The sequence below is a fragment of the Dicentrarchus labrax genome, unplaced genomic scaffold, assembly GCF_905237075.1.
Source record: "Dicentrarchus labrax unplaced genomic scaffold, dlabrax2021, whole genome shotgun sequence".
Classification (NCBI taxonomy): domain Eukaryota; kingdom Metazoa; phylum Chordata; class Actinopteri; family Moronidae; genus Dicentrarchus; species Dicentrarchus labrax.
Genome location: NW_026136722.1, coordinates 11,676,324 through 11,700,725, shown reverse-complemented (window position 1 = coordinate 11,700,725; position 24,402 = coordinate 11,676,324). Strand labels below are relative to the sequence as shown.

Here is a 24,402-nt window from a genome sequence, read left to right as displayed (position 1 = left end):
TTAATCACTGACAGGGTGGAAGTTAAAGTGAAGTGAAGTAATCCGTCATTACCATATTTTAAACCCTGTAAAACATAGTGAAACCTGATTAATCCTCAGGAGGAGCTGATGAGAATTTAGGATTAGAGACCCTAAAGTGGGCTTTCAATTGAGTCTGCCTCCGGTCTGCACCTTGTGTTGAGGAACATGCCAGAACAGGATAACAGGCCAACTGTCAAGAAAAATATGCATGTGAAGTTTCAGAAGAAAGAGGCGACTGACTCTTTGAGCTTGCCAAAAATTGATTTATGTATGTTTAAAAGGAAAAATACCTTTTTTCCCCATGTCATTATGAAATAACCTCCTCCTCCCTTCCTAATAGACTTGGGATGACATTTAGTAGAATATTATATGATAAACATTGTTATTACTTCTTTTCATTGTGATGTTATATTGTGTATATAAGTTTGTGGTTTGTGTGTGTGTGGTGAAGCCTGACAGCACTTCCATTGTCACTTCATTTCACTATTAATAGCAGAATTAAGAATGAGCCTTCGATAAGTTTTCCTGCACATGGGGAACCCAAGTAAAAGCCAACATCTGTCTACAATACATATTGAATGCAAGAAAAGCTATGAATGAACTTTCATGCAGAAAAAAAAGAAATCTGACATCCTTAAGGACTTAAGTACAAAGGCCAAAAAACACAAGCACTGAACAAATGCACATTTTTCTTGTGGGGGGAAATGTAGGTTAATCTGTCAGAGCCTGGTAAACCCCCTGATCTGTGAAAGCACCTCAAGAGAAACGTGACTGTGCCACCCACTGACTGCTGATGATAGCATCTCCATATATCAGACAGCATGTGTTCTTACATAAGAGCTTTCACCAAACCACATCCTGTGATACAAATCCATCCTATAACAGGTATTCTGGGTTGGGCCTGTGGTACAAGGCGGTAGAGTGAGCACATCAGACAGGATAAGATTAACTGCTTGGTATTTCATCACCACTGCAATTGCGGTATTTGGAATTTGAAAAAAAAAAAAAAACCCTGTACACTTGAGCCTTGTTGAAAGGAGCAAGATCACCGTCAGAGCCAAAGCTGAGCAGGGATTGGATGACAAGCTGTTACGCCACAGTCAGTTACTAAACCCTGCTGCCTAAATTGCCAAACCAAGGATGTGACCACGAGAAAATGTGTGGAAATTTTCCTTTTTGCATTGGGCCAGTAAGGGGAACTGCCAGTCTGGTGATAATTATAATATTTAGAGATGACGGGAGACCAAGCTAATTAACATCTAAGGACCATGTCTGTTAAATGAACTGCTCAAACAAATAGACTAAATAAACTGAACCAGTAACCATACTCAAACTTACTCTGCTGTGTACCGTGCTCTTCACCGTTCACTCAGTTTATAACACAAAACACCATGATTAGGTTGAAAATTGGCATTTGCAGGGGTACTTATAGTAAATTCGAACACTGACACCGTGATTCACACCAATATTTCTTTGAACTGTCCCATTGTGTGAAAAACATTTGAATTTTAGTTCCAGGCCCAGATAACACCAATTTTCTTTCAAAAACCATAGGAAATCATTTAATTTATAATATAAAATGTATTTTACTCTAAGAGCAGATACTGTGGGGATACAAAATGCAAAGGATTTGGTCAGAAGAGTCCTGTAACATGGTGCCACAGTGGCTAAGTGGACAGCCCCCCTGGGAATCTATCTGTGTACTTAAGTTTGCCTAAGATCAGATTTAACTGGCACCATGCTGTTGTTTCTCTTCGCTTTCTGTTTTTGGAAAACCTTTGAATAACCTCCACTCTGGCACTGTTCTTTATGTTTCAACTTGTTTCCATGAAGACATTTTATGCAACAACAGTCTTTTGAGTCCAATCTAAATTTCACTGTTTGACTAGGCTAATGCTTTTCAACAGGCATGTGACTCAGAATGTATGAATGACGTATAATGTTGAGCTGTAACTCTATGAATGTTTCTAAGAATGTCATTAACTGGAGCTGAGAAATGCCACATTATGATCTTTAGTGTGTCATTGCTCTCAAAGCACTCTCTGTTGAGTGTTCATTGTGTGTGGTCTGCAGCTGCAGCAACACTTTTAACTCTCCTCTTTCGGAGCAGCTCGTGGACTTCTCTTTTAGCAATTTTCTCAATTAACGGTGTTCTCTGTCTGCCTCAGAACCCCTAAAACACTTTCCCAGCTCACTCCTTTTTGAGTCTTTGCACCTATTCTTTCGCTGTTTTTAAGTCTCCCTCCCGCCCACCGACCCCCAGCTACTCTTTCCCTTCGTCCCTTTTATTCTCAGGAAGTTTGCATTCCACACCTCCTCTGCAGACTGCACACAAAAGAGCAGAAAGCGCCACTCCTGACCTGTGGCAAACATTCCAGTCTCTTGGCCCTTTCACACAGCCAGAGTCCCCTTCCAGTAGCATCAACCAGAGTCTGTCTCTGTCCAGTGCTACTGCATGGAGATGCCACCAACAGGAGGGCCAAAACATGCGATAGTCCGTTCGATGCACTTTCTTTATGATGAGGATTTGTAGAAAATATTTGTAAAATTGTGCTAAAAAAAATTTGCATGCATAAAAATGTTATATTTAAAAGCATCAAAAATGTTAAAGGAAATATACATTTCGTACATTGTACATTTAGAATAGCATCTCAGGCTAATCACAAAATCCATCTTTAATTATGATAAGTGAAAACAGACATTGGGCTTATAAAGTCAGCTGGAACAGTCGTGAAAGTTCCAGGAGCATCTGCTCAAGTCAGTACACAGGAAATTGACTATTATGCTATAAAAGCATGTTTAGAGGGGATGGGGGTGTCATTTTCTAAGACTTGGACTTTGATAAAGAGGTTACAGATGATTTGGGCCCGGGGCACAGCTGGAGTATGCTCAGAGGTGTTAGAGGGAACAGGTGAAAGCTCTGACGAACGATGTTGAAAAACTGATTGCTACAAGAAGGGTTAGCTACTGTGAATAGGTGCAGAGAAAGTGAAGAGGGGAAAGTCTGAGGTGAAAAAGGGAGGAGGGTTTACAACAACACATTAAAGGCAGAGAAAGCGTGTGGCATGGAAAAGCATGTAGGGGCTTGTATCATCCCCTCCTCTTTGTCTCTTTCCTCACTTCTTCGGTGTCTTAGTGCTTCAATCTTCTGAAATTCCACAGAAATAGCTTGGAGGCTGGTAGACATCACTGGCTGTCCAGCACCCCTCCTCATCTCCATCCACACCTGTCCACTTTCTCCAGAGGCACAAGCGAAAGCATGCCAGGGATAGCCCTGATTTTATTCCACCAGCTTCCTCCGGCCCTTTTTAGCACCGTATGTGCTGGTGGACTGGCCATCTGGAGTACCAACAGCTTTCCTGTTGGGCCATTAATGGACTGATGAAAACAAAATATAATAAAATGTTGTGTATCATTGGACTCCTTACTCCTTACTTAACAGGCGGTTCTAGCTTTAGGGTTGGTCTTTACTGAGTTTATACTTTTTTGTATTGTGTCATAATATAACATTAGGGGTCATATACAAAATAAGGAGTTGGTAGCAAAAGAGCCAACTGGCTATTCAGGGCTTTTTAATTGTTGGGTCAGTGTTAGTGGGCTGGGCTAGGTCAAAGGCTCATGGTCATTTTTCATTCTCTGTTCATCCCTGACCATGACATTTGCTCACACCACCACCTGCTGCTCTGCCATAAAAAAGGCAAAAAGTAACATACGTTGTTACATGGATTCTTTCACTCACATTGTGAAAAAGAGGTGAAAAAAGAATGCCTTTCTTTTTGACATGTCTATGTTTTGTTGCTTAGAATTTCGGTGCTCTATTCCGCCTTTAATTGTAGGTTACTCTCTAAAATCTGAAATGTAGCCAAATATATAAACTAAAACGTCTCTGCAGTGCATGTTGTTTTTCACACTGTCAACTCGGATTTAAAGCTGCTTTATCTCACAATGCAAATTATACTTTTGTTATCTCATTGTAAACTTCTGCTTTTCCAGTGAAAGAAATGGGTCAGAGCTTAGGGATGTTCTAAATAAGCAGACATCAGCTCTGTGAGACAGAAAGAGGAAATTGGGCCTGAACTCTATGTAAGCTGACTGTCTGCTCTGTGTTGTCAACATATTAGACAATTTATCACAAGCAATGATGGTTGTAAGTCTATAAAAAATATATTTTTTAAATGATATGCTCATGTGTTGAGTTCACATGCTTGAGGTGGATATTTCACAGTAAAGCTAAACCTGTCTTCAAACCATTAGCCTGCTGGTTACTGACTGACCCTTGATGGATCAGGCCAGGACTCCACTCATTGTTAAAAAATGTCTTCCCTGTGGGAGAATCTCTCCTTTCAAAGTTATGACAGAAATGAATAGCTGCTGTAACCTCAGTTTACCCTCAAAGGAGGAAACCGTCCCTGTCCTCTCCCACTGTTCCTTCTGCTGTTCTCTGTGTGTGTGTATGTCCTGTGCTTTCACCTACTGTTTTATCTTGTCCTTAAAGTGTCCTTAATGCTTCAAACTGTGTTAACATGTTAAAAGGGGATTGTGGTTAAAGGGGGTAACCAGGGGGGAGGATTAAAACAGGGGCACCTATATTTATCATTGTATGCTCACAATATGTTTTAAAGGACAGAAATGTTCTGGATCAGAAAATAAATTACAAGTCTTAGATGCATTATGGAATACATAATCAGATTGGATTAACTGAGGAGAAAAAATCAACAGAAAACACATCCAGATTCACGTTACCTGTGTGGAACTATTTTGCATGTCAGACTAATTATTATATTAACTTATTATTATAAAATATCATGCCAGTGTATTGTGAGAAACCCAAAAGCCTAAACTTAATATTTCACTTGCATTTACATACACACCGGTATGTATATACAAGAGAGTATGTGTATGTGTGTGCAAGTACTTAGTAAGTACCGGTATATATGTATGTGCAAGTGAAGTATTTAATTTTGGCCTAGGCGGCCTCCTATAGAGTACTGCCTAATCCTCCTGAACTCTGTGCGAACGACAAACAAAAGCGTCTGAGCAGAGAAGATCCAGCAAAATAATTCAAAACAGAAACCAGTATGCTAAGTATGCTATTCTTTAATGAATGCATTTACTAAATTAAATATTTTAACAAATTAAGAATACATACTTTTTTTAAAATAAAAAAGCCTGGGGGTTAAAAATTGTAAAAGAAATCTGATAACATCCTTTATTGGAGGAATAAGTAGATGCAGAAAACTGTTTTAGCACATAGATCACTCACTTATCACCCCGGATTGCTCTTTGGCTAATTCACTTATCTCTGCTCGGGGGTTATGAAGATCAGTATTAGAGCAAATGGAAAACATACATCTTCCACCATACTGTTTACAGTTTGCATGTGGTTGCATCACATTTAGCAACAGGTCCAAACATGACAGACTCTGACTCTTGCACTATGGCCTTTCATCACAGAAATAGAAGCAAGTCTGCTTTGAGATCTTATCAGAGGCACATTGACCCCTAATATCATCTGTCAAGAACAGGGTCCATTAGTCACCATGACAGACTCTTGCTAATGGAATCATTGACAAACACCAAACTCACACCACACTTCTTCCATTCTTATATTTAGTTAGTATTTAGACAACAATGATGAAATTAGCATTATTTATTTGATAAGGTATGCATCATGCACTCAGTAAGCCTGAGTGCTTCGTAAGAATGCTACACCTTTTCTTACCACCAGATGGCAGTACAATATAATCTTCAAAAGCATTGGAGACTAGTTTATAAATAAATCAACTGGAGTCGAACAGCAAGCGATTAATTTTAGTTTAGCTCTATATGGGCAACAGCAAAGAGCATAATAATAATAATAATGAAAATAATATTGTAATAATATGAATAAAAAATAATATGATATACAATAACAATGATTTGTTATGAAATCCTACGTGGAGCCATTTTAAATATTGTGTTAGAATTGAATTAACTAATTTGATTTAATTTAATTTAAAAGATGAAATAAAAATGTTGGCAGGCAACCATCAAATATATCGTACAAAAATCCTATTAAGAATATGAACTGCAACATAATAGGGAACCAGAAATACCATTAGGTATTGAACAAAACTTTCAGTGGATACTGTAATAATATTAGTTATTTGTTGTTGGGGGTCACGAGCTCAGAAATCAAATAAGCACTGCCCCCTCTGCAACACGCACGTGCGCGCATGCACGGCCACACACATTTTAAACACACTTTAACTTCATTTTCAGGGCAGGCGGCACTTATCAAGTTGAAAAATCTTGTCTGCAAGGGGTGTTTGCGATGCCACGTCTTTTTTGCTTACTGATTTTATTGAGCATGTGACTGAATTAGACGCTCACATGGCTGCGGTGGCTGCATGATCCGCTTTAGTTCTTTAAAGTCCGGTGATCGGTAGCTCCCTCGGCAGCGACCATCCGGAGCAGAGGACCGCTGAAAAACACAGCGCTCAACCCGGACAAATCATGGCGAACAGCGGGCAGAAAGTTGTGCTGATCACCGGCTGCTCCTCCGGCATCGGGTTACGAATCGCCGTCACGCTGGCCAAAGATGAAAAGAAGCGTTACCATGGTAAATGCGCTTTCTTCTACATTGTTTCTTTGATCGGACCTATTAGTAGCAAGCCTTTGAACAGTGTGGTTCGCCTGAAAACCTATTCCGTGTTTACTTTACCCTGCAAAGCTCTGCTATTGCACCAAGCCTCCTTTACGCACAAAGTTCGGTTGAGTTTCATGCGCAACTCCGTCTTAACGCAAATAAGTGACTTAGTGGAGAGTCCATTGAAATCGCTAACCCTACTGATATCGGATCCATATCCTTTTGTAAGGACTTGGTTTCAGTCGCCCCTATAGTTCTAATATTATCATCTGAAAGCGCAGTTTCCAGGGTAGGGCTCTGCGAGGATGCCGCTTGCCAGGCGGAATCATAAAAGAAGTCTTGTCAGTTCTCTTTCAAGTGACTTCTCCAGCACAAAGCCCCCTTTTATCGCAGTGAATTGTAGACCGCCTGCTCCGGTTTAGTGCCGTGTCTAATGTGCCTATAGTCCCCTCACTGGAGCGAGTGTTGAAAGGGGGACAAAGTTTGAGACCTGTACAAGCGAGGGTTCACTCTAAAGCAAGGGCCTTGTTTGAAGTCTTCATTGGTGCACAGTGGAGTTGGGGTGTCCCACTTTGACATTGTTGGTCTGTGCTTCTCCTCTCCTGCTTCCCAGCCATCATTAATGTCATTGTAGGAATTGGGAGATCCTAAAGCATGTCATGGAGCCTCAGACAGAATTAGATTAGACCACCCTCCCACCCCCACCCCTGTCTTCAACCCCCGCCTCATGTTGTTAGGTGTGACTTAATGCAAAATTACATAATAGGCTGTAGGCCTTCAGTCATAGTGAAACTAATTATTTACCTTTATTATCTTATACATTCTCTAATTAAACTAATTGTGATCAAAACAAATCATTAGTGCTGTCCTTTTTGGCACTTTAGGAACCACTGTGCAAGGGCTAGTTAAAGTTTTCTTTATCTTTGGGGGCCACCGGGATTCTGATGGGATTTATTACTGCGAAATAGATGAGGAAAACAAAAGTGATTAACTGCTCACTGAACAATGGTTTGAGCAGATTTTTTTCACAGTGTGACCTGCTTTCAATAAGGCCACCTCTGAGCAATGAAGCCGGTCTGCTCGTTTCCCAGGGTCTTTAGGAAATTCAACAGAGATTAAATATTGCATTGTGCATGAAGTAGTAGGCTAATTAGTTGCAGTAACATGCACCAAACTGAGAGAAACCCCAAAAAGACCTCTGTGTGTGCAATGCAATGTGGTTCATTCAAGAATGTTTAAGCAGCCCAAGAGTAATTCCTGCAGGAGCCAGAAGAACAATGGATCTCTTGTTCACTTCTCTACCAAATACGTAAATCTCTTTGTTGCTTCATGGACACAGATCTCAAATCATAAGTTTAGGCTTAATTAGACTTCATGAGAGGACATTAATGTGCAGTGTGTATTTAACTACTTGCAAAGACAAGTTCAATAACATTGACACAGCAATATTCTCAAAAATGACCCTAGTTATTACTATACATCATTAAATGTTAGATCAGTAATATTACATGGCAATGCAAAACTTCTAAAGTGTAGCAATGCTTCTTTTAATCTTACTTATATAACCCTGTTTCTGTTCAGACAAGAATCTGGGGAGGGTTTGCCTTTATCTGTTCAGTTCAGCTCAGTTTTATTAGTCATATAGGGTCAATGGTACAATGAAATGTGTTGGACGAGAAAACCAGGTCAGCTCAGCTGTAAGAGTAATAGTTGCAACAGCAACTAGTCATATAAAGATAAAATAAGATAAAGAAAGCAAGGAAATAAAACTTGAATAAAGACTGAATGAGATAAATAAAGTATAACATTAAATAAATATGAAAATGAGGATTTGTGTATAAAAGTAAATTGACAGAGTTGACAGAAATATTGCACATTGGGTATGTATCAGTCCTGTTATGATAGCAGCAGTCATGGTTTATTTTTGCGGACAGAAGTAATATTTGTTAATGAGTTGAGAAGCTTTTGGTATCCTTTGTCTGGTTGTATGTGCAGCCATGCTCCTGTATCATCTACCAGACCGTAACAAGGAGAACAGTCTGCGTGCTGAATGGCTGTGGTCCTTGATGATGCTGTGTGCCTTCCACAGGCACAGCTGGTGAAAGATATCCTGACTGACCAGTGATGTGCTGTGCCTCTTCCACCACTCTATGACTTGTGGCTGGGGGCAGATTTGCGGCTGTCAGCAGAACAGTTCCCGTTGCACACTGTGTTGCAGCCCATCAGCAAGCTCTCGATCGGGCACCTGTAGAAATTTGTGAGGATGTTGGCGTTCATGCCAAACTTCCTCTGTGTTTTTAGGAATTAGAGCCGCTGGTGAGCTTTCTTGACCACAGTATCCGGACAAGGTTAAGCAGGTAGATTCAGATGATTGTATGAATAAGAGGTTGTTTACTCCCACTGATTGCCTTTGGGCAACTGCACCTTTTTTCTTTTTTCTGCTAGATAATGCCAGTCAACACAGTGTGCCAAGTCAACACGGTGCAGATAGCTGCTGTCACTGGCCATGATAGATTTCTGTGTTGTTTGTTGGTTAATGTTGCTCAGCGTGTAAAGTTCAGAGGAAATCAATTCTGTGTCCTGTAAACTGGCAGGCGTGGTCAAGGCTAGGAACTCTGACCCACATGTCTGTGACAGTGTCACAACTGTGTGTGTGTGTTCTTTCTTGTGTGTGTGTGTGTGTGTGTGTGTGTGTTAAGGAAGTCATATAGTGGTGGCCTCAGAGACAAGAGGTTTCTCAATCCTGTTTAGGGATGAGAATCGAGAACCGGTTCCAGTTGAGGGTCGGTTTGAAATTGTCCAATCCATCTGAATTGTACGCCTGCAAGCTTATCAATTCCATTTATCGATGGCGGCATATTTTTCTGACAATTGCACATTGCAATACAATGATGTCAGACTCATGCATCTATGCTGCTGAAAACTTGCAACAAGAAGGAGTCACGGCGGAGAGGAAGAAACGGCCCAAAATGTGGCTTCAATTCATGAAGAAAGATGACAACAATGCTAGTTTTAATTGTAAAATGATCATTTCAAGTAAGGATGGAAACACCAAAAATGTGCAACAAACATCTTTTAACACAAGGCTTAAATTCCTGTGCCACTGCTTTCTAACCGAACAGTGTGTCTGTAACTGATGGTAAAATATCCTGTATAAAAACACTGGTGCCTTGCAGGCAAGATTAGCAGTTTTTTTGTTCTTTGACTAAGAAAACCGAAATGAAAACAAATGCTACACAAATATTCTCTCATTGCTAGAGTTTGACATCAAGAACCGGTTCCAGTTGAGAACTGGTTCCAAATTAAACATTGATTAACCTGAGTCACATGCATGGCTTTTTTTCTACTGTGTTTAGACACTCAGACAGAGATAATAAAACAGTTGTGTTGATGATGAGAACCTGTATTTCACACAGAAAATCTATCAACAATCAATAAGGGAATCAGTAAAGAGCACACTAACCATAACCCCAACCCATCCCTAGTTCAATGTTTCACATAATCAATGTGACAGTAGGTGAAAGTTTGTCTTTTACCTACAGAAAACAAACATTTGTGATTTTCTTAATGCTTCCCTATCAAATAAGGGATGGTGAAACTACAGTGTGAAATTTAAAACATTTACAAAAATAGTCTTAATACTGATGATTTGGAGTGCTCCACACACTCCTAAGCATTTCTTTGCGGCTCCAAGTTGTGTAATTGTACCGGTCTAAAGAACCATTTTCTGGTTCTGGCTGTTTTTGTAAAGTTTGAAGAAACATCATACAAGTAAAATAACATTTTCCACTTTGTCTCTCCCTATCAGTCATTGCCACCATGCGAGACCTGAAGAAAAAGGATAAGCTTGTGGAGGCGGCAGGAGATGCATATGGCAAGACCTTGATGTTGCTTCCACTAGATGTGTGCAGTGATGAGTCCGTCAAGCAGTGCATCAACAATGTTAAGGACCGCCATATAGATATCCTGAGTAAGTGGGACTCACCCCCTCAGCCCCCATTTGACACCATCCCCAGTTTTGAATGACATGGCTTCATTGATCCATCCCCTATATGTGTGTAAATGTGTTTGCTGTTTTTTATAATATGTTTTATAACTGCAGCATATAACCTAAAGTGATATGGTAGTAGATTAAGTAGTGGTGATGTGTGTAGGAGTGATAACCAAATGCAGAAAACACTTATCCTCAAAATCCTTGTTACAGTAACCTGTATTTACCAGAAACAGCGATGTCATACTTTCGCAACAGAAAGAGTAACAGAATAAAAGCTTACAGACTTGTTACACTGTCCTCTATGGTTTTGCAGTTGACATTAAAAGTAGGTGGGGGGAGGAGATTTGGAAAGTCTTGAAATTCCAGTGGGCAGATAGATTCTGCACCAAAACAGAAAGGACCACCGCAGTGATAAATTGACTGTATGAAATATAGCTGAAACTAAGTCTGCAGCTCTATCTGCCCATGACACCGTTCTTTCTCTAAAGGGGAGTCCATACAGCTAAAACAAAGCCAAAGGTGTTGTTTGAATCCCAGAAATCACATCACATCACCATCATTTCACTGAGTCATGGTATTGATCAATCACTATGTAAAACCCCTTTTTAAAAAAATGTCATAGTCATTTTGTGTTGCGGGGGCAGTAAATTGTATGTTGTTAGAATAATAACTTGTGAATCTTGTGACTCTTTTCAGTTCTTTTGTTCAAACCTTTAGTCTGGATAAAAGTTCTATTTATAAACCTGCCTCCATTTTACCCTAAATCCAATATTACATCCCCCTTCACCTCATTACTCAAGACCCACAGGCCTTTCAACATGGACTGGTGTTACATCACACCTCTCTGTTGTTGTCACACACTGACATCTGGTGGAAATATCAAGTAAAACTATCTGTAATCTATGAATGAGGGAGCTATTCTTGTAGAAGGACCAAGAGGCCAGTGCAAACAACACAGATATCGCTTCATATTAAAGCAACAATATCTTAACCATTCATCAGTTTCGATAATTGTAGTGTTGGGGATTGAGTGTGTATTCTGTGTGTTTCCTGTCAGTCAACAATGCAGGTGTGGGCCTGCTGGGACCTGTGGAAAGCATCAGCATCGAGGAGATGAAAAGAGTATTTGAGACCAACTTCTTTGGTGTTGTTCGCATGATCAAAGAAGTTATGCCAGACATGAAGAAGAGGCGTTCAGGACACATTTTGGTCATGAGCAGTGTCATGGGTCTTCAGGGTATGATTTGTATTACATACATACTGTAACAATACAGAATAAAATCTGCAATCCTGTTAAGTTTTCCTCCAAGAACACAGGAAAAGATACTTATAAATCTAACTGACTGTGAAAAGCATGGTTTAAGACTGACTTTGTAGTTGTAGACAGGAACACTGCACTTAGATACTGTAAACCAGTTTAGTAAACTATTTCATAGATGACTGAAAAATCTAAATACTTTTCATATAGCTCTGACATATTTATAAAGTGTAAGGCTCAATTGACTTCAAATCAGACTTCTGAGTTTATAATACCATGAAAAACAATTTCAGTACCAATTAACAAACTTGAAACATTATAATTTTATTGGTTTTTAGTACATAACAGAAACATTTTTAAATGCTAAAATAAAATACTATAGCTGACTTTTTAGCTTAATGTAATTTGCAAAAAGGTATTGTTTTCCACCAGTAGTGCTGTCAATGATAGCAAGCAGTTTTCTTTAAGGTTAAATGAGAATGCTTGACAGATGAAATCTGAAAATGTTTCTTGGTTTAAAGGCTTTATTGTGTTTATTAACTGTCAGTCTATGCCTTACATTTCCACTAAACGTTTGCTGACCTGACTTGAGTCAAATAACAAGCAGCTGCAAAGAATTTTTAGTGTTTGTTTTAACTTGTTTGAAGTGCAAGATGGGTGGGGTTTAGCAGAACGAGTTAAAGAGTATCTGATAAGTTGTCAATGCAAGTTAGATAAACTTACTTACATATCCTGCCTGGCCCTCCTATGTGATCTCTTTGTGCTTGGTCAATTCAAGAGGCTTTATGTGTAAATGATGTGACTCATGTCTGCTGTTACTGTATTTGACTATTGTAAAATTTTATAATACAATGCAGTGATGCGACCCTTTATCTCTCTGTTTTGTTGGTTTAGGAGTGGTGTTTAATGATGTTTACACTGCCTCTAAGTTTGCCATGGAAGGTTTCTGTGAGAGTATGGCCGTGCAACTGATGAAGTTCAATATCCGGTAGATTACCCTCTTTCCTCTGTTCTTCCTTCACATCTGTCTTTACTTTGTACTGTACATGCTCCTTCACAGGCCTTTTTGCATCTGACTACTCACAGGTTGTCCATGATTGAGCCTGGCCCAGTGCACACTGAGTTTGAGACAAAGATGATGGAGGATGTGGCCAAGATGGAGTACCCAGGAGTAGATGCCGACACAGTTCGTTATTTTAAAGACGTTTACCTGCCATCATCCATAGATATTTTTGAAGCCATGGGCCAGATGCCAGATGACATTGCCAAAGTAAGGCAACAGGTTTCTAACTCACATTATACCAATTCTATCCCAGGATTCAAGAATCAATGGTGTGTTTCTCTGATCATTAACAGCCTAAATAGCAATGAAATAAGTCATGTTCTTTTGCTTCTTATTTCTCCAGTGCATTAAAAAGGTTATTGAGTCAAGCAGCCCTCGCTTCAGGAATCTGACCAACAGCCTCTACACACCCATTGTGGCCTTAAAGTATGCAGATGAGACTGGTGGCCTGTCTGTCAACACTTTCTACAACTTACTCTTCAATTTCGGCCCTCTCATGCACATTACCATGAGCATCCTCAAGTGCCTGACATGCAGCTGCCTGCGTAGACGCACCATCTCACCTAACTGAAGAGGGTGTCTGATCCTGCCCCGTGCCCTGCCAGTTTGTTCACCCCACCCAGTTCCTACTGCCTTTTCCTGAGGTTTTGGGCTAAGCAGGTAGAGTAGAGCCAGTAACCGTGGAGAGAGGAGGTGCCTTTTAGTTCAAAGACACTACCATGATAAGCTTTGTCAGACAACATGCACAATTGCACAAGTTTGTCACAGAGATGTTGTATTCAGGATGACCTCATGTACTCACACATACACACAGAGATACATACAGTGGAGTGGATTCTCTCATTGCTAGAGTTTGAAATCGAGAACCGGTTCCAAATTAAACATTGATTAACCTGAGTCACATGCATGGCTTTTTTTCTACTGTGTTTAGACACTCAGACAGAGATAATAAAACAGTTGTGTCGATGATGACAACCTGTGTTTTTTTCACACAGAAAATTGATCAACAATCAATAAGGGAATCAATAAAGAGGATACTAACCGTAACCCCAACCCATCCCTAGTTCTGTGTTTCACTTAATCAATGTGACAGTAGGTGAAAATTTGTCTTTACCTACAGAAAACAAACATTTGTGATTTTCTTAATGCTTCGCTATCAAATAAGGGATAGTGAAAGTACAGTGTGAAATTTAAAACATTTACAAAAATAGTCTTAATACTGATGATTTGGAGTGCTCCACACACTCCTCAGCATTTCTTTGCGGCTCCAAGTTGTGTAATCGTACAGGTCTAAAGAACCATTTTCTGGTTCTGGCTGTTTTTGTAAAGTGAAGAAGAAACATGCCTGACATGCAGCTGCCTGCGTAGACGCACCATCTCACCTAACTGAAGAGGGTGTCTGATCCTGCCCCGTGCCCTGCCAGTTTGTTCACCCCACCCAGTTCCTACTGCCTTTTCCTGAGGTTTTTGGCTAAGCAGGTAGAGTAGAGCCAGTAACCATGGAGAGAGGAGGTGCCTTTTAGTTCAAAGACACTACCATGATAAGCTTTGCCAAACAACATGCACAATTGCACAAGTTTGTCACAGAGATGTTGTATTCAGGATGACCTCATGTACTCACACATACACAGAGATACATACAGACACAAAAACAACAACACACACATTGGATTATTGTACATACACATCATAAAGTGAAGGCCATGCCTTAGCTATTGCTTTCTGAGAGGAACTGAAAATATGTTGTTTAAGTGGTTAGATGTCTTTATCTTTTTCAAGAGAACACAGAGACAGGACATGAGACACAATCCCCATTGACAGGCAACAAAGCACAAAATATGTACTCAGTTAAAGAAAAAAACAATAAGATTATAGAGTAATAATAATGCAATAATTTGTAGCCTAGAGATATATACTCAGGCTCACAGGAGTTATAACATGAATGACAGAAACAATATGTATGCTTTAATTGTGTTGTGCCCTTAATTCCATGTTTGCCTTAACATAGTGTTCTCATGGTCATAACTGCTGTTAAATCATATTTTTAATCTTTTGATGATCTGAATGTTTTTTGAGTTTTTAAAGGTTTGTGAAGGGTTGGGTCAGATATGTTTAATCTAGCATCTTGATTAAGAAATAAACAGAATTCTGATTTACCCTCAAAGTTTTTTTTTTTCATTTGTTTGTTTTGTTTTTGTAAGCGCGTCAATGACAAAATGTGACCATTTTGACTTGTCCATACTCTCCAGCTCTGCAAGGTCTCCTTATGTACCAAGAGGGGGCAGTATTTTATTGTTGTTGTTTTTTTTCCCTGGCAGCCAACCTGTGGATTTCACAGGATTAGCAGCAAGCATAGTTGGAGCTGTAGTGTAAAGGAATTTGTCCTCAGTGGCCTGAGAAAGACAAGTGTAATATAATTGAATAGTTAAAATCTTCTCATCTAGATTGTGATTATGAATTGTTGCAGACACTGGCTGTTATGATTTTTTATGAGCAGATTTGTTTGTTCTAACTATTTTTCAATAGTCAAAATCAATCCATACTGATAATTTTGAGCGGTTAATTTGGAAGGATAAATATTGTTCAGTGGTATCTCAGCTAACAGAGACTTTAAGCTCCTGGAACCGTATTCAGGTAAATACACACATATTGCCTCTTGCAGAGCACGTTCTTGCTTTGGCATATGCATTTTTGTGCTTTTGCATGTGCACATACGCAGACATTAGCATGTGTGTGTGTGTGTGTGTGTGTGTGTGTGTGTATGTGTGGGGATGAATGTGTTGTATGAGCATGTCTGTGGGCCAAGTTAGTGATCTGTTGATGGATATAAAGAGGTCATGGCCTGCTCCCCATCAAAACCCCTCCCTTGAACCCCCATCCCTCTCACACACACACCCTGCTTTGTGCCGTGTGAGAGAATGTGACCTGGTTCCCATCCCTGAGGAGGGGTGAACCCTAATGACGGCCTCCTCAGACACATTGCGCAGCTCTGAGCCTCCCTCTCCAGCTGGCCCCCTCAGCCCATTGGGCCGGGACCCCCTGGTCCACACTAGGAGAGGTCTAGATAGCCTAGCCAGAGTTTGTCCTGTCTGCACACACCCTGTCCCATCTCATCCTGCCATGCCCTGCAGCTTTCAGGTTGGTTACACTCTGACTGCATCTGAGCTCATCATCAGAGGACAGTGCAACTGGTTGCAGACCTGTAGTTTCTGTGCAGTGTACAATGAGTGCAGCGCCTCAGCTCTGTATATGTGTCTTCATCAGAGGCGACAGCTACGCACAATGGAACAAAGACGCTGTCAATCACAATCAAATGGGTGTGTGTGCGGGGGGTGGAGGGGAAGGGGGAAGGGGATCCAAGGAGGTTGGGGGAGGAGTCTGTATGTCCTGAATGTCCAAGACCCAATGTGGGACGCTGAAGGCTAAGGGCAGGGGATGGGTGGGGGGCTTTGGGGCACTGAGGGGTGGGGGTGTGTCGCATTTGGGAAAATGAGAATTGGGGTGCCCAGACCTGAATGGAAGACCTGTTTACTAATTGAATGAACACAGGAGTTACAGCAAAGTCTCATTAAACAAGAGGTCTTATCAAACCATTGTTGTATACCTTTGTTTCACATATAAGAACGCAATTGCAATATAATGAGGGCAGCGTGACATGGTCCTTAATTGTAACAATGTCACAATTAGTGAACCACTAAACATGCATGCACCCTTGCTGTGTACTGACTAACAAGCCACTTTTTTTAGACAGTGAATATGAGTAAAAAGAAGCAAAAAAGGGGAACCTCAATCTTTGGTATGTTAGAAGCATTCTTTCCAATCTGTCTGTCTTCTCTGTTTACCGCATCCTCCTTTCACTGTCATCATCATCAGACGACCACACCTAAGCTTGACTCAGAGAGTGATGAGATAAACTAGGGAGTCAGAGATCAAAAACAAAAGGGAGCTGCAGAGATAAAAAAAAACAAAAAACATTGAGATCTGAGCTGCAAAAATTGAAAAGAGAAGAGATGGCAAGTGTGAAAGAAACAGACAAAGCAAAAGAAAGAGAGAGAGAGGTCTGGGTGCTGTGAGATGATGTCTAGACAGGGTGCTTCAGCCTGATCCAAGGTCAGGATGGATCAAAATCAGGCTCCACTTATTTGTTTCTGTTATTACTTCCCTTGCTGAGAAGGATCCATCCTGAATAACGCTGAATAATGTCACAGAACGTTAAAAAAAAACGCCACATGACCTGATCCATGGGTCCGAAATATATTCAAGGCATAACAAGACAGATGAAAGCTGAAATAAAGGTGAAGGTCAGCCACCATTTAACATGGCTACATGTGACTGGAGATGTAGCCACACAGAGCTGATTTGGAGTCTGAAGGGAGCTATCAATCTTGATATAGTCAAAACAGGAGAAGCCCAAGTTGCCCTGTGGCTGGCCTGTGGCGGCTGGGTCCATTAGGGCAGTAGAGGCCACAGGGAGAAACAAACATACAACGTCTATCTCTCCTTATCCCTCTCTCTCTGTCCATTTCTCTCTGTCTCTCTGAGGCCCACTGTCTGTCTGCCCTCTCCTCTGTCCATCTCCATAACTCCGCTGTGCAGTGACCTCTCACAGACCCAACGTGGGTCACTTGTTTATTCACGCATGGAGAGGGGGGTCATCATCTCTCGTTCTGAGTAGAGCTGCTTGTTTGTGAGGCCATTCAGGATCGTTTAGAGGTCAAAACGTAAATCAAAAGAATCTTGGCTCTAGCTGGCCAGTCATACACATTGTTTTACAGACACAGAACCGCTATTGTCATCATTACAACATTAGCGTTGTCCCCTTTCCCCACTGCTGTTACAGAATATAAACAATCCTGCAGGAATTTCCAGACTTGGACTCAGTTTGCCCACTGCAGTATCGTTTTGTTCCGCTCTGTTCACTCTCTCAAAACTACCAGTTCCAATCACTGTGAAACGCTGTGATTAGAGGGTTCAATCTGTGTACAAGCATTACAATTCTCAAACAAGGGGATGATGGTTGATTGTGCAGGGCTTAGAGATGATGTAATCTGAGCTGGGGTAACATGATCCTCTTGTTTTAATTGTGGACAATGAGGTAAGATTGGTGTAATATTCCACAAGAGAAGTCTGACAAGCAAAGCCGCTGATGTCAATGCACAGATTTAGTTAAAAACCTGAAATTCCTGTTTGTGGGCAAGGCAAGACCAAGGGTGCGACAAAAATCTGGACACGTTTTTTTCCTTATCTGTTGTTTTTCTTCATTTTTGATCTAACAACAACACAAACAGTGCATTCGTGCACACAGTGCATGTAAATTGTGCGTGCACTCAAACAAGTCACACTTTTCTCACCATTTCTTCCTGTAACATATCATTTTTCTTTGGGTTTCTAACCTCTGCCACCATGGATCAGTTGTTTCTCTCTTTCAATGTTGTAATTAGACGTCTGGGAATCTAGTGCGGAGAAGCATTTATATTTTTAATTTACAGAAAAATAACCATATGCTTTGCTTTCTGGTTTGACCGACACTGAGAAGGGAATATTTTCAACCAAGAGATGATTATCCTTTTAATTTGTTTCCCAAGGATGGCTGTGTTTTTCTTTTCTTGTGTAAGTGAGTTTAGTGAGTGTGTATGTGAATGTGTGTTGACTCTGACGGGATAGATAGATAGATAGATAGATAGATAGATAGATAGATAGATAGATAGATAGATAGATAGATAGATAGATAGATAGATAGATAGATAGATAGATAGATAGATAGATAGATAGATAGATAGATAGATAGATAGATAGATAGATAGATAGATAGATAGATAGATAGATGCATGCATGCATGCATGCAAAGTGACAGAGACAGTCTTTGTGTAATAGACAGTGACCTCATCAAAGAGTTGATCAGTATTTAAGTTTGTCCTTGCCTGGCAACCCTGGCTCTTTCCCAGCCTTATTTTCCTGCCAGAGAGAAAACCTCGCTCTGGACCCCATCAGCTCTGCCATGGAACTGATCTATTCACTGTCGCCATCCATAAAGATGAGAAACCAACACAGGGTGTGGGCACACCCATGCCAGGAAGCCTGTCTTACCCCAAAGAGCCCACATCATTGTTTATTCAGCTTGAGTGCATCATATCTTGGCAACCAGGGTGAGAGTGAATAGGCATTCAAAATCTTTGTTCATAAGAACATAATCATAACATAACTTCAAGTAGCGACTCCCCTAAGAATAAGGAATAATGAAAATGGCCCTTGTGCACACCTTCATGCCCCGAGACTCCAAAACCGGTTGTCATTTTGGTCATCTGCTTCATGCAAGAGCAGATGAACGGTAAACTTTTTGTGCTGCATTCATGGATCCACTGAAGCTGATTTTTTTTTCCTTCATCAAAACAAAAGAATGCCTCCATCTATTGACCGTGAAAAGATGTCCATAGATTTGTCCCCAGTGAAGAGATGTCTTTGTTGGTTATCTCCATTGGTGAGCCGCCTCCATTTGGCTCGGCCTAATCAGAACACAAACACGCCTCTGTCATTTGGCTGTTCTCCCTCTCCCTCCCCCAACTTCCCCCCTCCCCCTTTCAGTCTGTCTCTTATTAACTAACACTACAAATTAGATTCTAAATTCTCCCTTCTCAATTCATTTTCTCTTCTATTTTTTATATTCCCTCTTCTCCTTACACTTGTTTATGGGTGTGTGTGTGTGCAAATGCAACTGAAAGAAAATCTCACCATACCGTTATTCCCTCCTCCCACCATGGCCTCTGATTTGTTTTCTTTCTTTCATCTTGCTTCTATCTAATCTGCTCATCTAGATGGTGTGTGGCTCTCCCTGAGGCACAGACACTGAGGCCTGGCATACATTAACTTTGCTAGTCTGTGCACAGCCTGGTTTCGGTTGCCAGAGGGGAAGTGTTGCAATGTAAAGAGAATCCCTGAGGGAGAACACTTGTGCTGGATTCCTGATGAATGCGAGTTGGTCACATCCTTAATATGTTCAACATTACAGTTTCCTTCAAAAAAAGAAACACCTTCACACCATAATGCTCACCTCCAGATCCAAATAACAATTATCTGCAGACAAACACAGCTACAAGATCAAGATATATAGAGAAAAAGAGGGACATGATTAAGTAAACAAGAAAAATGTGTCTGATCCAGAACTTAATCAGTTTTAACTAGATGTTATGCACAGATATTTTAAAGTTTTGAAAGTTACTTAATTAATTATTTAAATAATTATTAAGTGTTTATACACCAAATTTGGATCCTGAGACTGAAATCTGAAACCTGTTTATCTGATAAATTAATGCCTTCAAAACTAAAGGAAAATATATATATTTGCTTGTAATTCTAAATGTTTCTTTTTGGTAAACACAGTTTTTGGTTCATTAAACATAACATAAAAAAAATTGTTCATTTGGAAAGCACTGTTATTCCAAATACACTACAAGGTACACAATGTGCCACTGGGCCTGCACTTATACTGGATCCTATAGAAGAGTTGTTTTCATTGTTGGAAGGTATATGGCTGCCAACCCTGTGCACACATGCCTGTTCATCAGGCAATGGAGGGATGTGGTCATACTGATGTGTACACTATCCAGAGTTGGAGACGTCACTCCAGCTAATGTCTGGATTTCACAGTGGGAAAGATTTCTTCTGCACTACATACAAAACCCATCGTATGCACTCTGCTTAACATTTGTCATTTTGTTTTACAGCTGTTGTTACAGCATTGTGTTCAACTGATTATTCTGCATGCAATACACTAGACATTATATGTGAAGCAAGGTTTGAAGGTTGCTGTTTAAACCTTATATACATATTACATGAAAAATGAAAACATCAGTACTTGTACTAATGATTTCATTTTACAGTTTCACTGTAAATGTAATACATACATGTAATAATACATATTTGAATTAAGGCAAGTGATACATTATGATATTCTTTTGTTGTATTTGAACCTACGGTTTAGTGTGTAGGGTTTTCAGCCTTATTTCTATAAAGGCATGTTAACAATTGTAAAAGAGAAAAAAAAAGTAAAAAATGTTCCACTCCCTGTGCTCTTTGTCTTACTGTAATAAACACGGTATGTCTTACAGTTGGTTGTTTCACAATACGTTGTAAGTTCTCCTTTTCCAAACACTTTACAGTAAAACAGCTGTAATCTGTGGCTCATTTTTTAGTCACTGAACACTTCTTTCAAAATTCATATACTTCACTCAGTAAAACTCAGCCACCAACAAAGCTCCATACAGTGCAGTATATAGTCCATTTTGAATGTTTACATAAAAAACACTTTTCAGAATGCTTAGATATACTCTAGGTTCAAACAGACAGCAATATGTCATATATTATGAAATACACCAACCACAGTTTGCTCATATTTTAGCAGCAGGCCTACCCAGGTGTTTGTATCTGTTTGTCTCAAGTTTTCTAACTATCTATACATGGACCAATCTAGACATTACTGTAAGGAGTGACTATAAATCAAGTTTGTGATCCCCCTCTGCAGTCACTGAATACTGCATGAAAATATTTGCATAATATTAACAGGGATGGATCAGGGATGCAAAGAGAGGGTGACATAAGGTTCAAGTGTGGCGTAGAAGAGAACTTTTGGCCAGATGTAGAGGAGAGCATTGATTAACCTTGCCATGTATCTGCAATATTTTGTATATGTATTGATTATATATACTTATACTTTACATGTATAGTGTATAAGTTTTGGGTTAAAACCAAACAGGGCTGACAGAGGCCTTTTTGTGTGGCATATCCTTGTGTTCTCCTTGGTTTCGTCTGAGTGCTCCAGTTTCCAACCACCCTAAAACATGTATATTAGGTCATATGGACACTCCTGCCACTGCCTTGAACAGCTACTGACCGCAGAATTGAAATTGGTCCCCTGGCACTATACTGTAGCTGCCCACTGCTCCTAAAATAGGTAAGGTCCAACCCAGAGGACACATTCGGCTGCAAGGACTAATACAAATAAAAGATATATTTTCTTTTATTACAGTCCTTTAATTACTGTTGTATCATGTTGTATGTTTTGGAATCATTCTGTACAAAAACAGCAAAAAAAAGCATACTGTCATTTTAAATTATTTTTTAGGCAAAGAAAAAGAAAGCAGAGATTCTTCAAAGACAAAATGATGCAATCTGTAATGCTACATGTCAATAGTGCTTTTAAGGATAATGTGACAAGATGAGAAAGCGTCCTTGAGAGGACATTTGCTTATGTTATGGTAGTATAAGATGATTGAACGGCATGTATAAAGTGTGTGTGTGTGTGTGTGTGTGTGTGTGTGTGTGTGTGTGTGTGTGTGTGTGTGTGTGTGTGCTGATGCCCAAAATGGTTATGAGTTCAAAACTTCAAAAATAGACAAATGAAACAAGTCTGGTTATAGTCTCTTATTTTTTTCGTTCAACCCCAAGTATCTTAGTCGAGGGCTGAAATTCAAATAAGAAATTCTCTTGTGAAATACAAATAAATAAGATGACTGAGTGCAATCCCAAGACTTTTAATCCCAAGACTCAGAGAATAATATCATTAGTTGGATTTATAGATAGAAAAATTATTATTAGATTTCAGTGGTGATGTCACACAAATTACTTGTGGCACAAGATGATTTTAACATATGAACAACTGCAGGGAAATCCATTATGCCAATGTTGTTGCAGTGTCCTGGGATGTTTGTCTGAAACTGGAACAAATGTAGCCTACAATATTTGTCCATGTCCATCAGATTTAAATTACTGGATACATTTTGGTGACAGTTTGTTGCACTCTTTATTTCAAGAAAGAAAATCAACATTTATGAGCATTTGAAATTTGCTGTATAAAAATCAACAAATATACACTTAATAATGTTATAGCATATCCCTTGTCATGGAATATAGTTTAAAAGGAAAATATTTTTGATGCACCCAGAACCTAATGTTTCTACGCCATATTAGACCTTTCTCCCAGATCCAGGCCCTCTCCATATTTCCCCTGACCTGTGGAGAATGGACTAACTGTGGCATTTGTTTAGGGTCAGCTCGGCCATGAGTACTGGGCAGGACCCCACTCATGTGATCGCCCACTTCCTTGGATTTTGTCCAGGACAGAACAGAGCGATGTGTTTGGTCCATGGTGGGAAAAGCATCCCTTGGAATGTGAGTTTGGGAGAACCATGTGGGACCGGCAAAAGGGTCTTCCCTTTCTCAGTAAAAAGACTTTTCCTCCTGAGGCTGTGGAAAGGTCAGAGGTTCGATGTACCCTGGGCCCACTCTCCCCAGCACACAAAACCCACAGCTGATGTTGCAACTCTGTCCAGAAACCCTCAGGGCAGTGGTGGAAACAACTGGCTACACAGCTACCCGCACAATTCTTCTTCTTACGCTTAAGCTGCCAAAACACAAATGGATGTGTGTTCGAGAATGTCACAGGGAAAGTCATGAACAATGTGACGGTATTACATACTCATCTTGACTTGAAGTGTGATACCGCAACAGATGAGTAATGTCTACTCATTCAGGTGAAACTAGGTGTTCAATCCTGCAGCCAAAATGTGCAAGTGTTAAAGGAGGACATGATGTAAGCTGGGATATTCTTGCATGTCTATTATGCAGTGTGTATGTGCTTTTTTCTTTTCAGCCCTTCTCTTGTATAGCTTTGTTTCCTGTGTGTTGATGCCTGGGGTTAGTGTCCTCCTACGCTTTGTTCCTGGCATAATTCATAGGCACCAGTGAAGCAGTCCAGGTACCTCACAAAACCACTTGCCTCCAAGTCCAAGCTCTGTGAAATAAAGACTTAATATTACACGAACACTGCAGGGTCCAAAATCTGCAACAGAGTACACATGTTTCTCAGTTCCCTTCAGATATATTTATGACTTTTTCACATTCAAAAACCCACCATCCCAGTCTCTAGAGGTATTGTCAATGAAACATGGGAGAATATTCCCATCTTGACCTCCAAAGCCCCCCTTCCTTTCTCCTCTTACAACACAAGCCCTCACAGGAAAATAATAAACAGATGAGTGGGATGGGAACGGCTCCCAGCGAGAGCAGCCAGGTACTTAGGCAAGCAGGCATTACTGTTCTGGTTCCCAGGCTGGAGGGACGAGGGCAGGCCTCAGCTTGACTGTCCCAGTCACTGAGCAGAACCAGAAAAACCTGACAGAAATCACCGTTAACTGTCACTTTCATCCCCCAACTTACCGGCTCTATACACCTCCTCGCACAAGTCTGGACATATAAACCGAGAGTAAACCGAGAGTAAAACAGCTATTTCTTTTAAAGAAACCATCAGTGAGAAGTAGTTGTTTTGTCTTGTACCGTATGTGTGGTTTTGAGATGAGCAGCTCTTCATGATTTGGTACTATAGCTGTTTGGGATGAGTTGTGCTCACAGTTGGATAATTGTGAAGAACGGTGGATTCTCCCAGG

The 24,402-nt window shown here is 40.2% G+C and overlaps 2 protein-coding genes across 2 annotated transcripts in view; both read left to right on the top strand.

Annotated features, from left to right (window-relative positions):
- The window catches only part of soul5 (heme-binding protein soul5), a 163,310-nt gene that overhangs the window by 76,153 nt on the left and 62,755 nt on the right, over positions 1-24,402 (top strand). The window lies entirely within an intron of this gene.
- rdh8a (retinol dehydrogenase 8a) lies at positions 6,257-15,128 on the top strand. Its single transcript, XM_051389319.1, has 6 exons — positions 6,257-6,622; positions 10,458-10,619; positions 11,701-11,880; positions 12,796-12,889; positions 12,988-13,171; positions 13,308-15,128. Exons 1-6 carry the CDS (start codon positions 6,517-6,519, stop codon positions 13,533-13,535), a joined length of 954 nt encoding a protein of 317 aa, XP_051245279.1. The 5' UTR covers positions 6,257-6,516; the 3' UTR covers positions 13,536-15,128.

Coding starts and splice junctions, on each gene's coding strand:
- rdh8a (XM_051389319.1), top strand. CDS start 6,517: ATGGCGAACAGCGGGCAGAAAGTTGTGCTGATCACCGGCTGCTCCTCC. Junction 12,890..12,987: donor CTGATGAAGTTCAATATCCG/GTAGATTACCCT, acceptor GACTACTCACAG/GTTGTCCATGATTGAGCCTG. Junction 13,172..13,307: donor TGCCAGATGACATTGCCAAA/GTAAGGCAACAG, acceptor TTATTTCTCCAG/TGCATTAAAAAGGTTATTGA.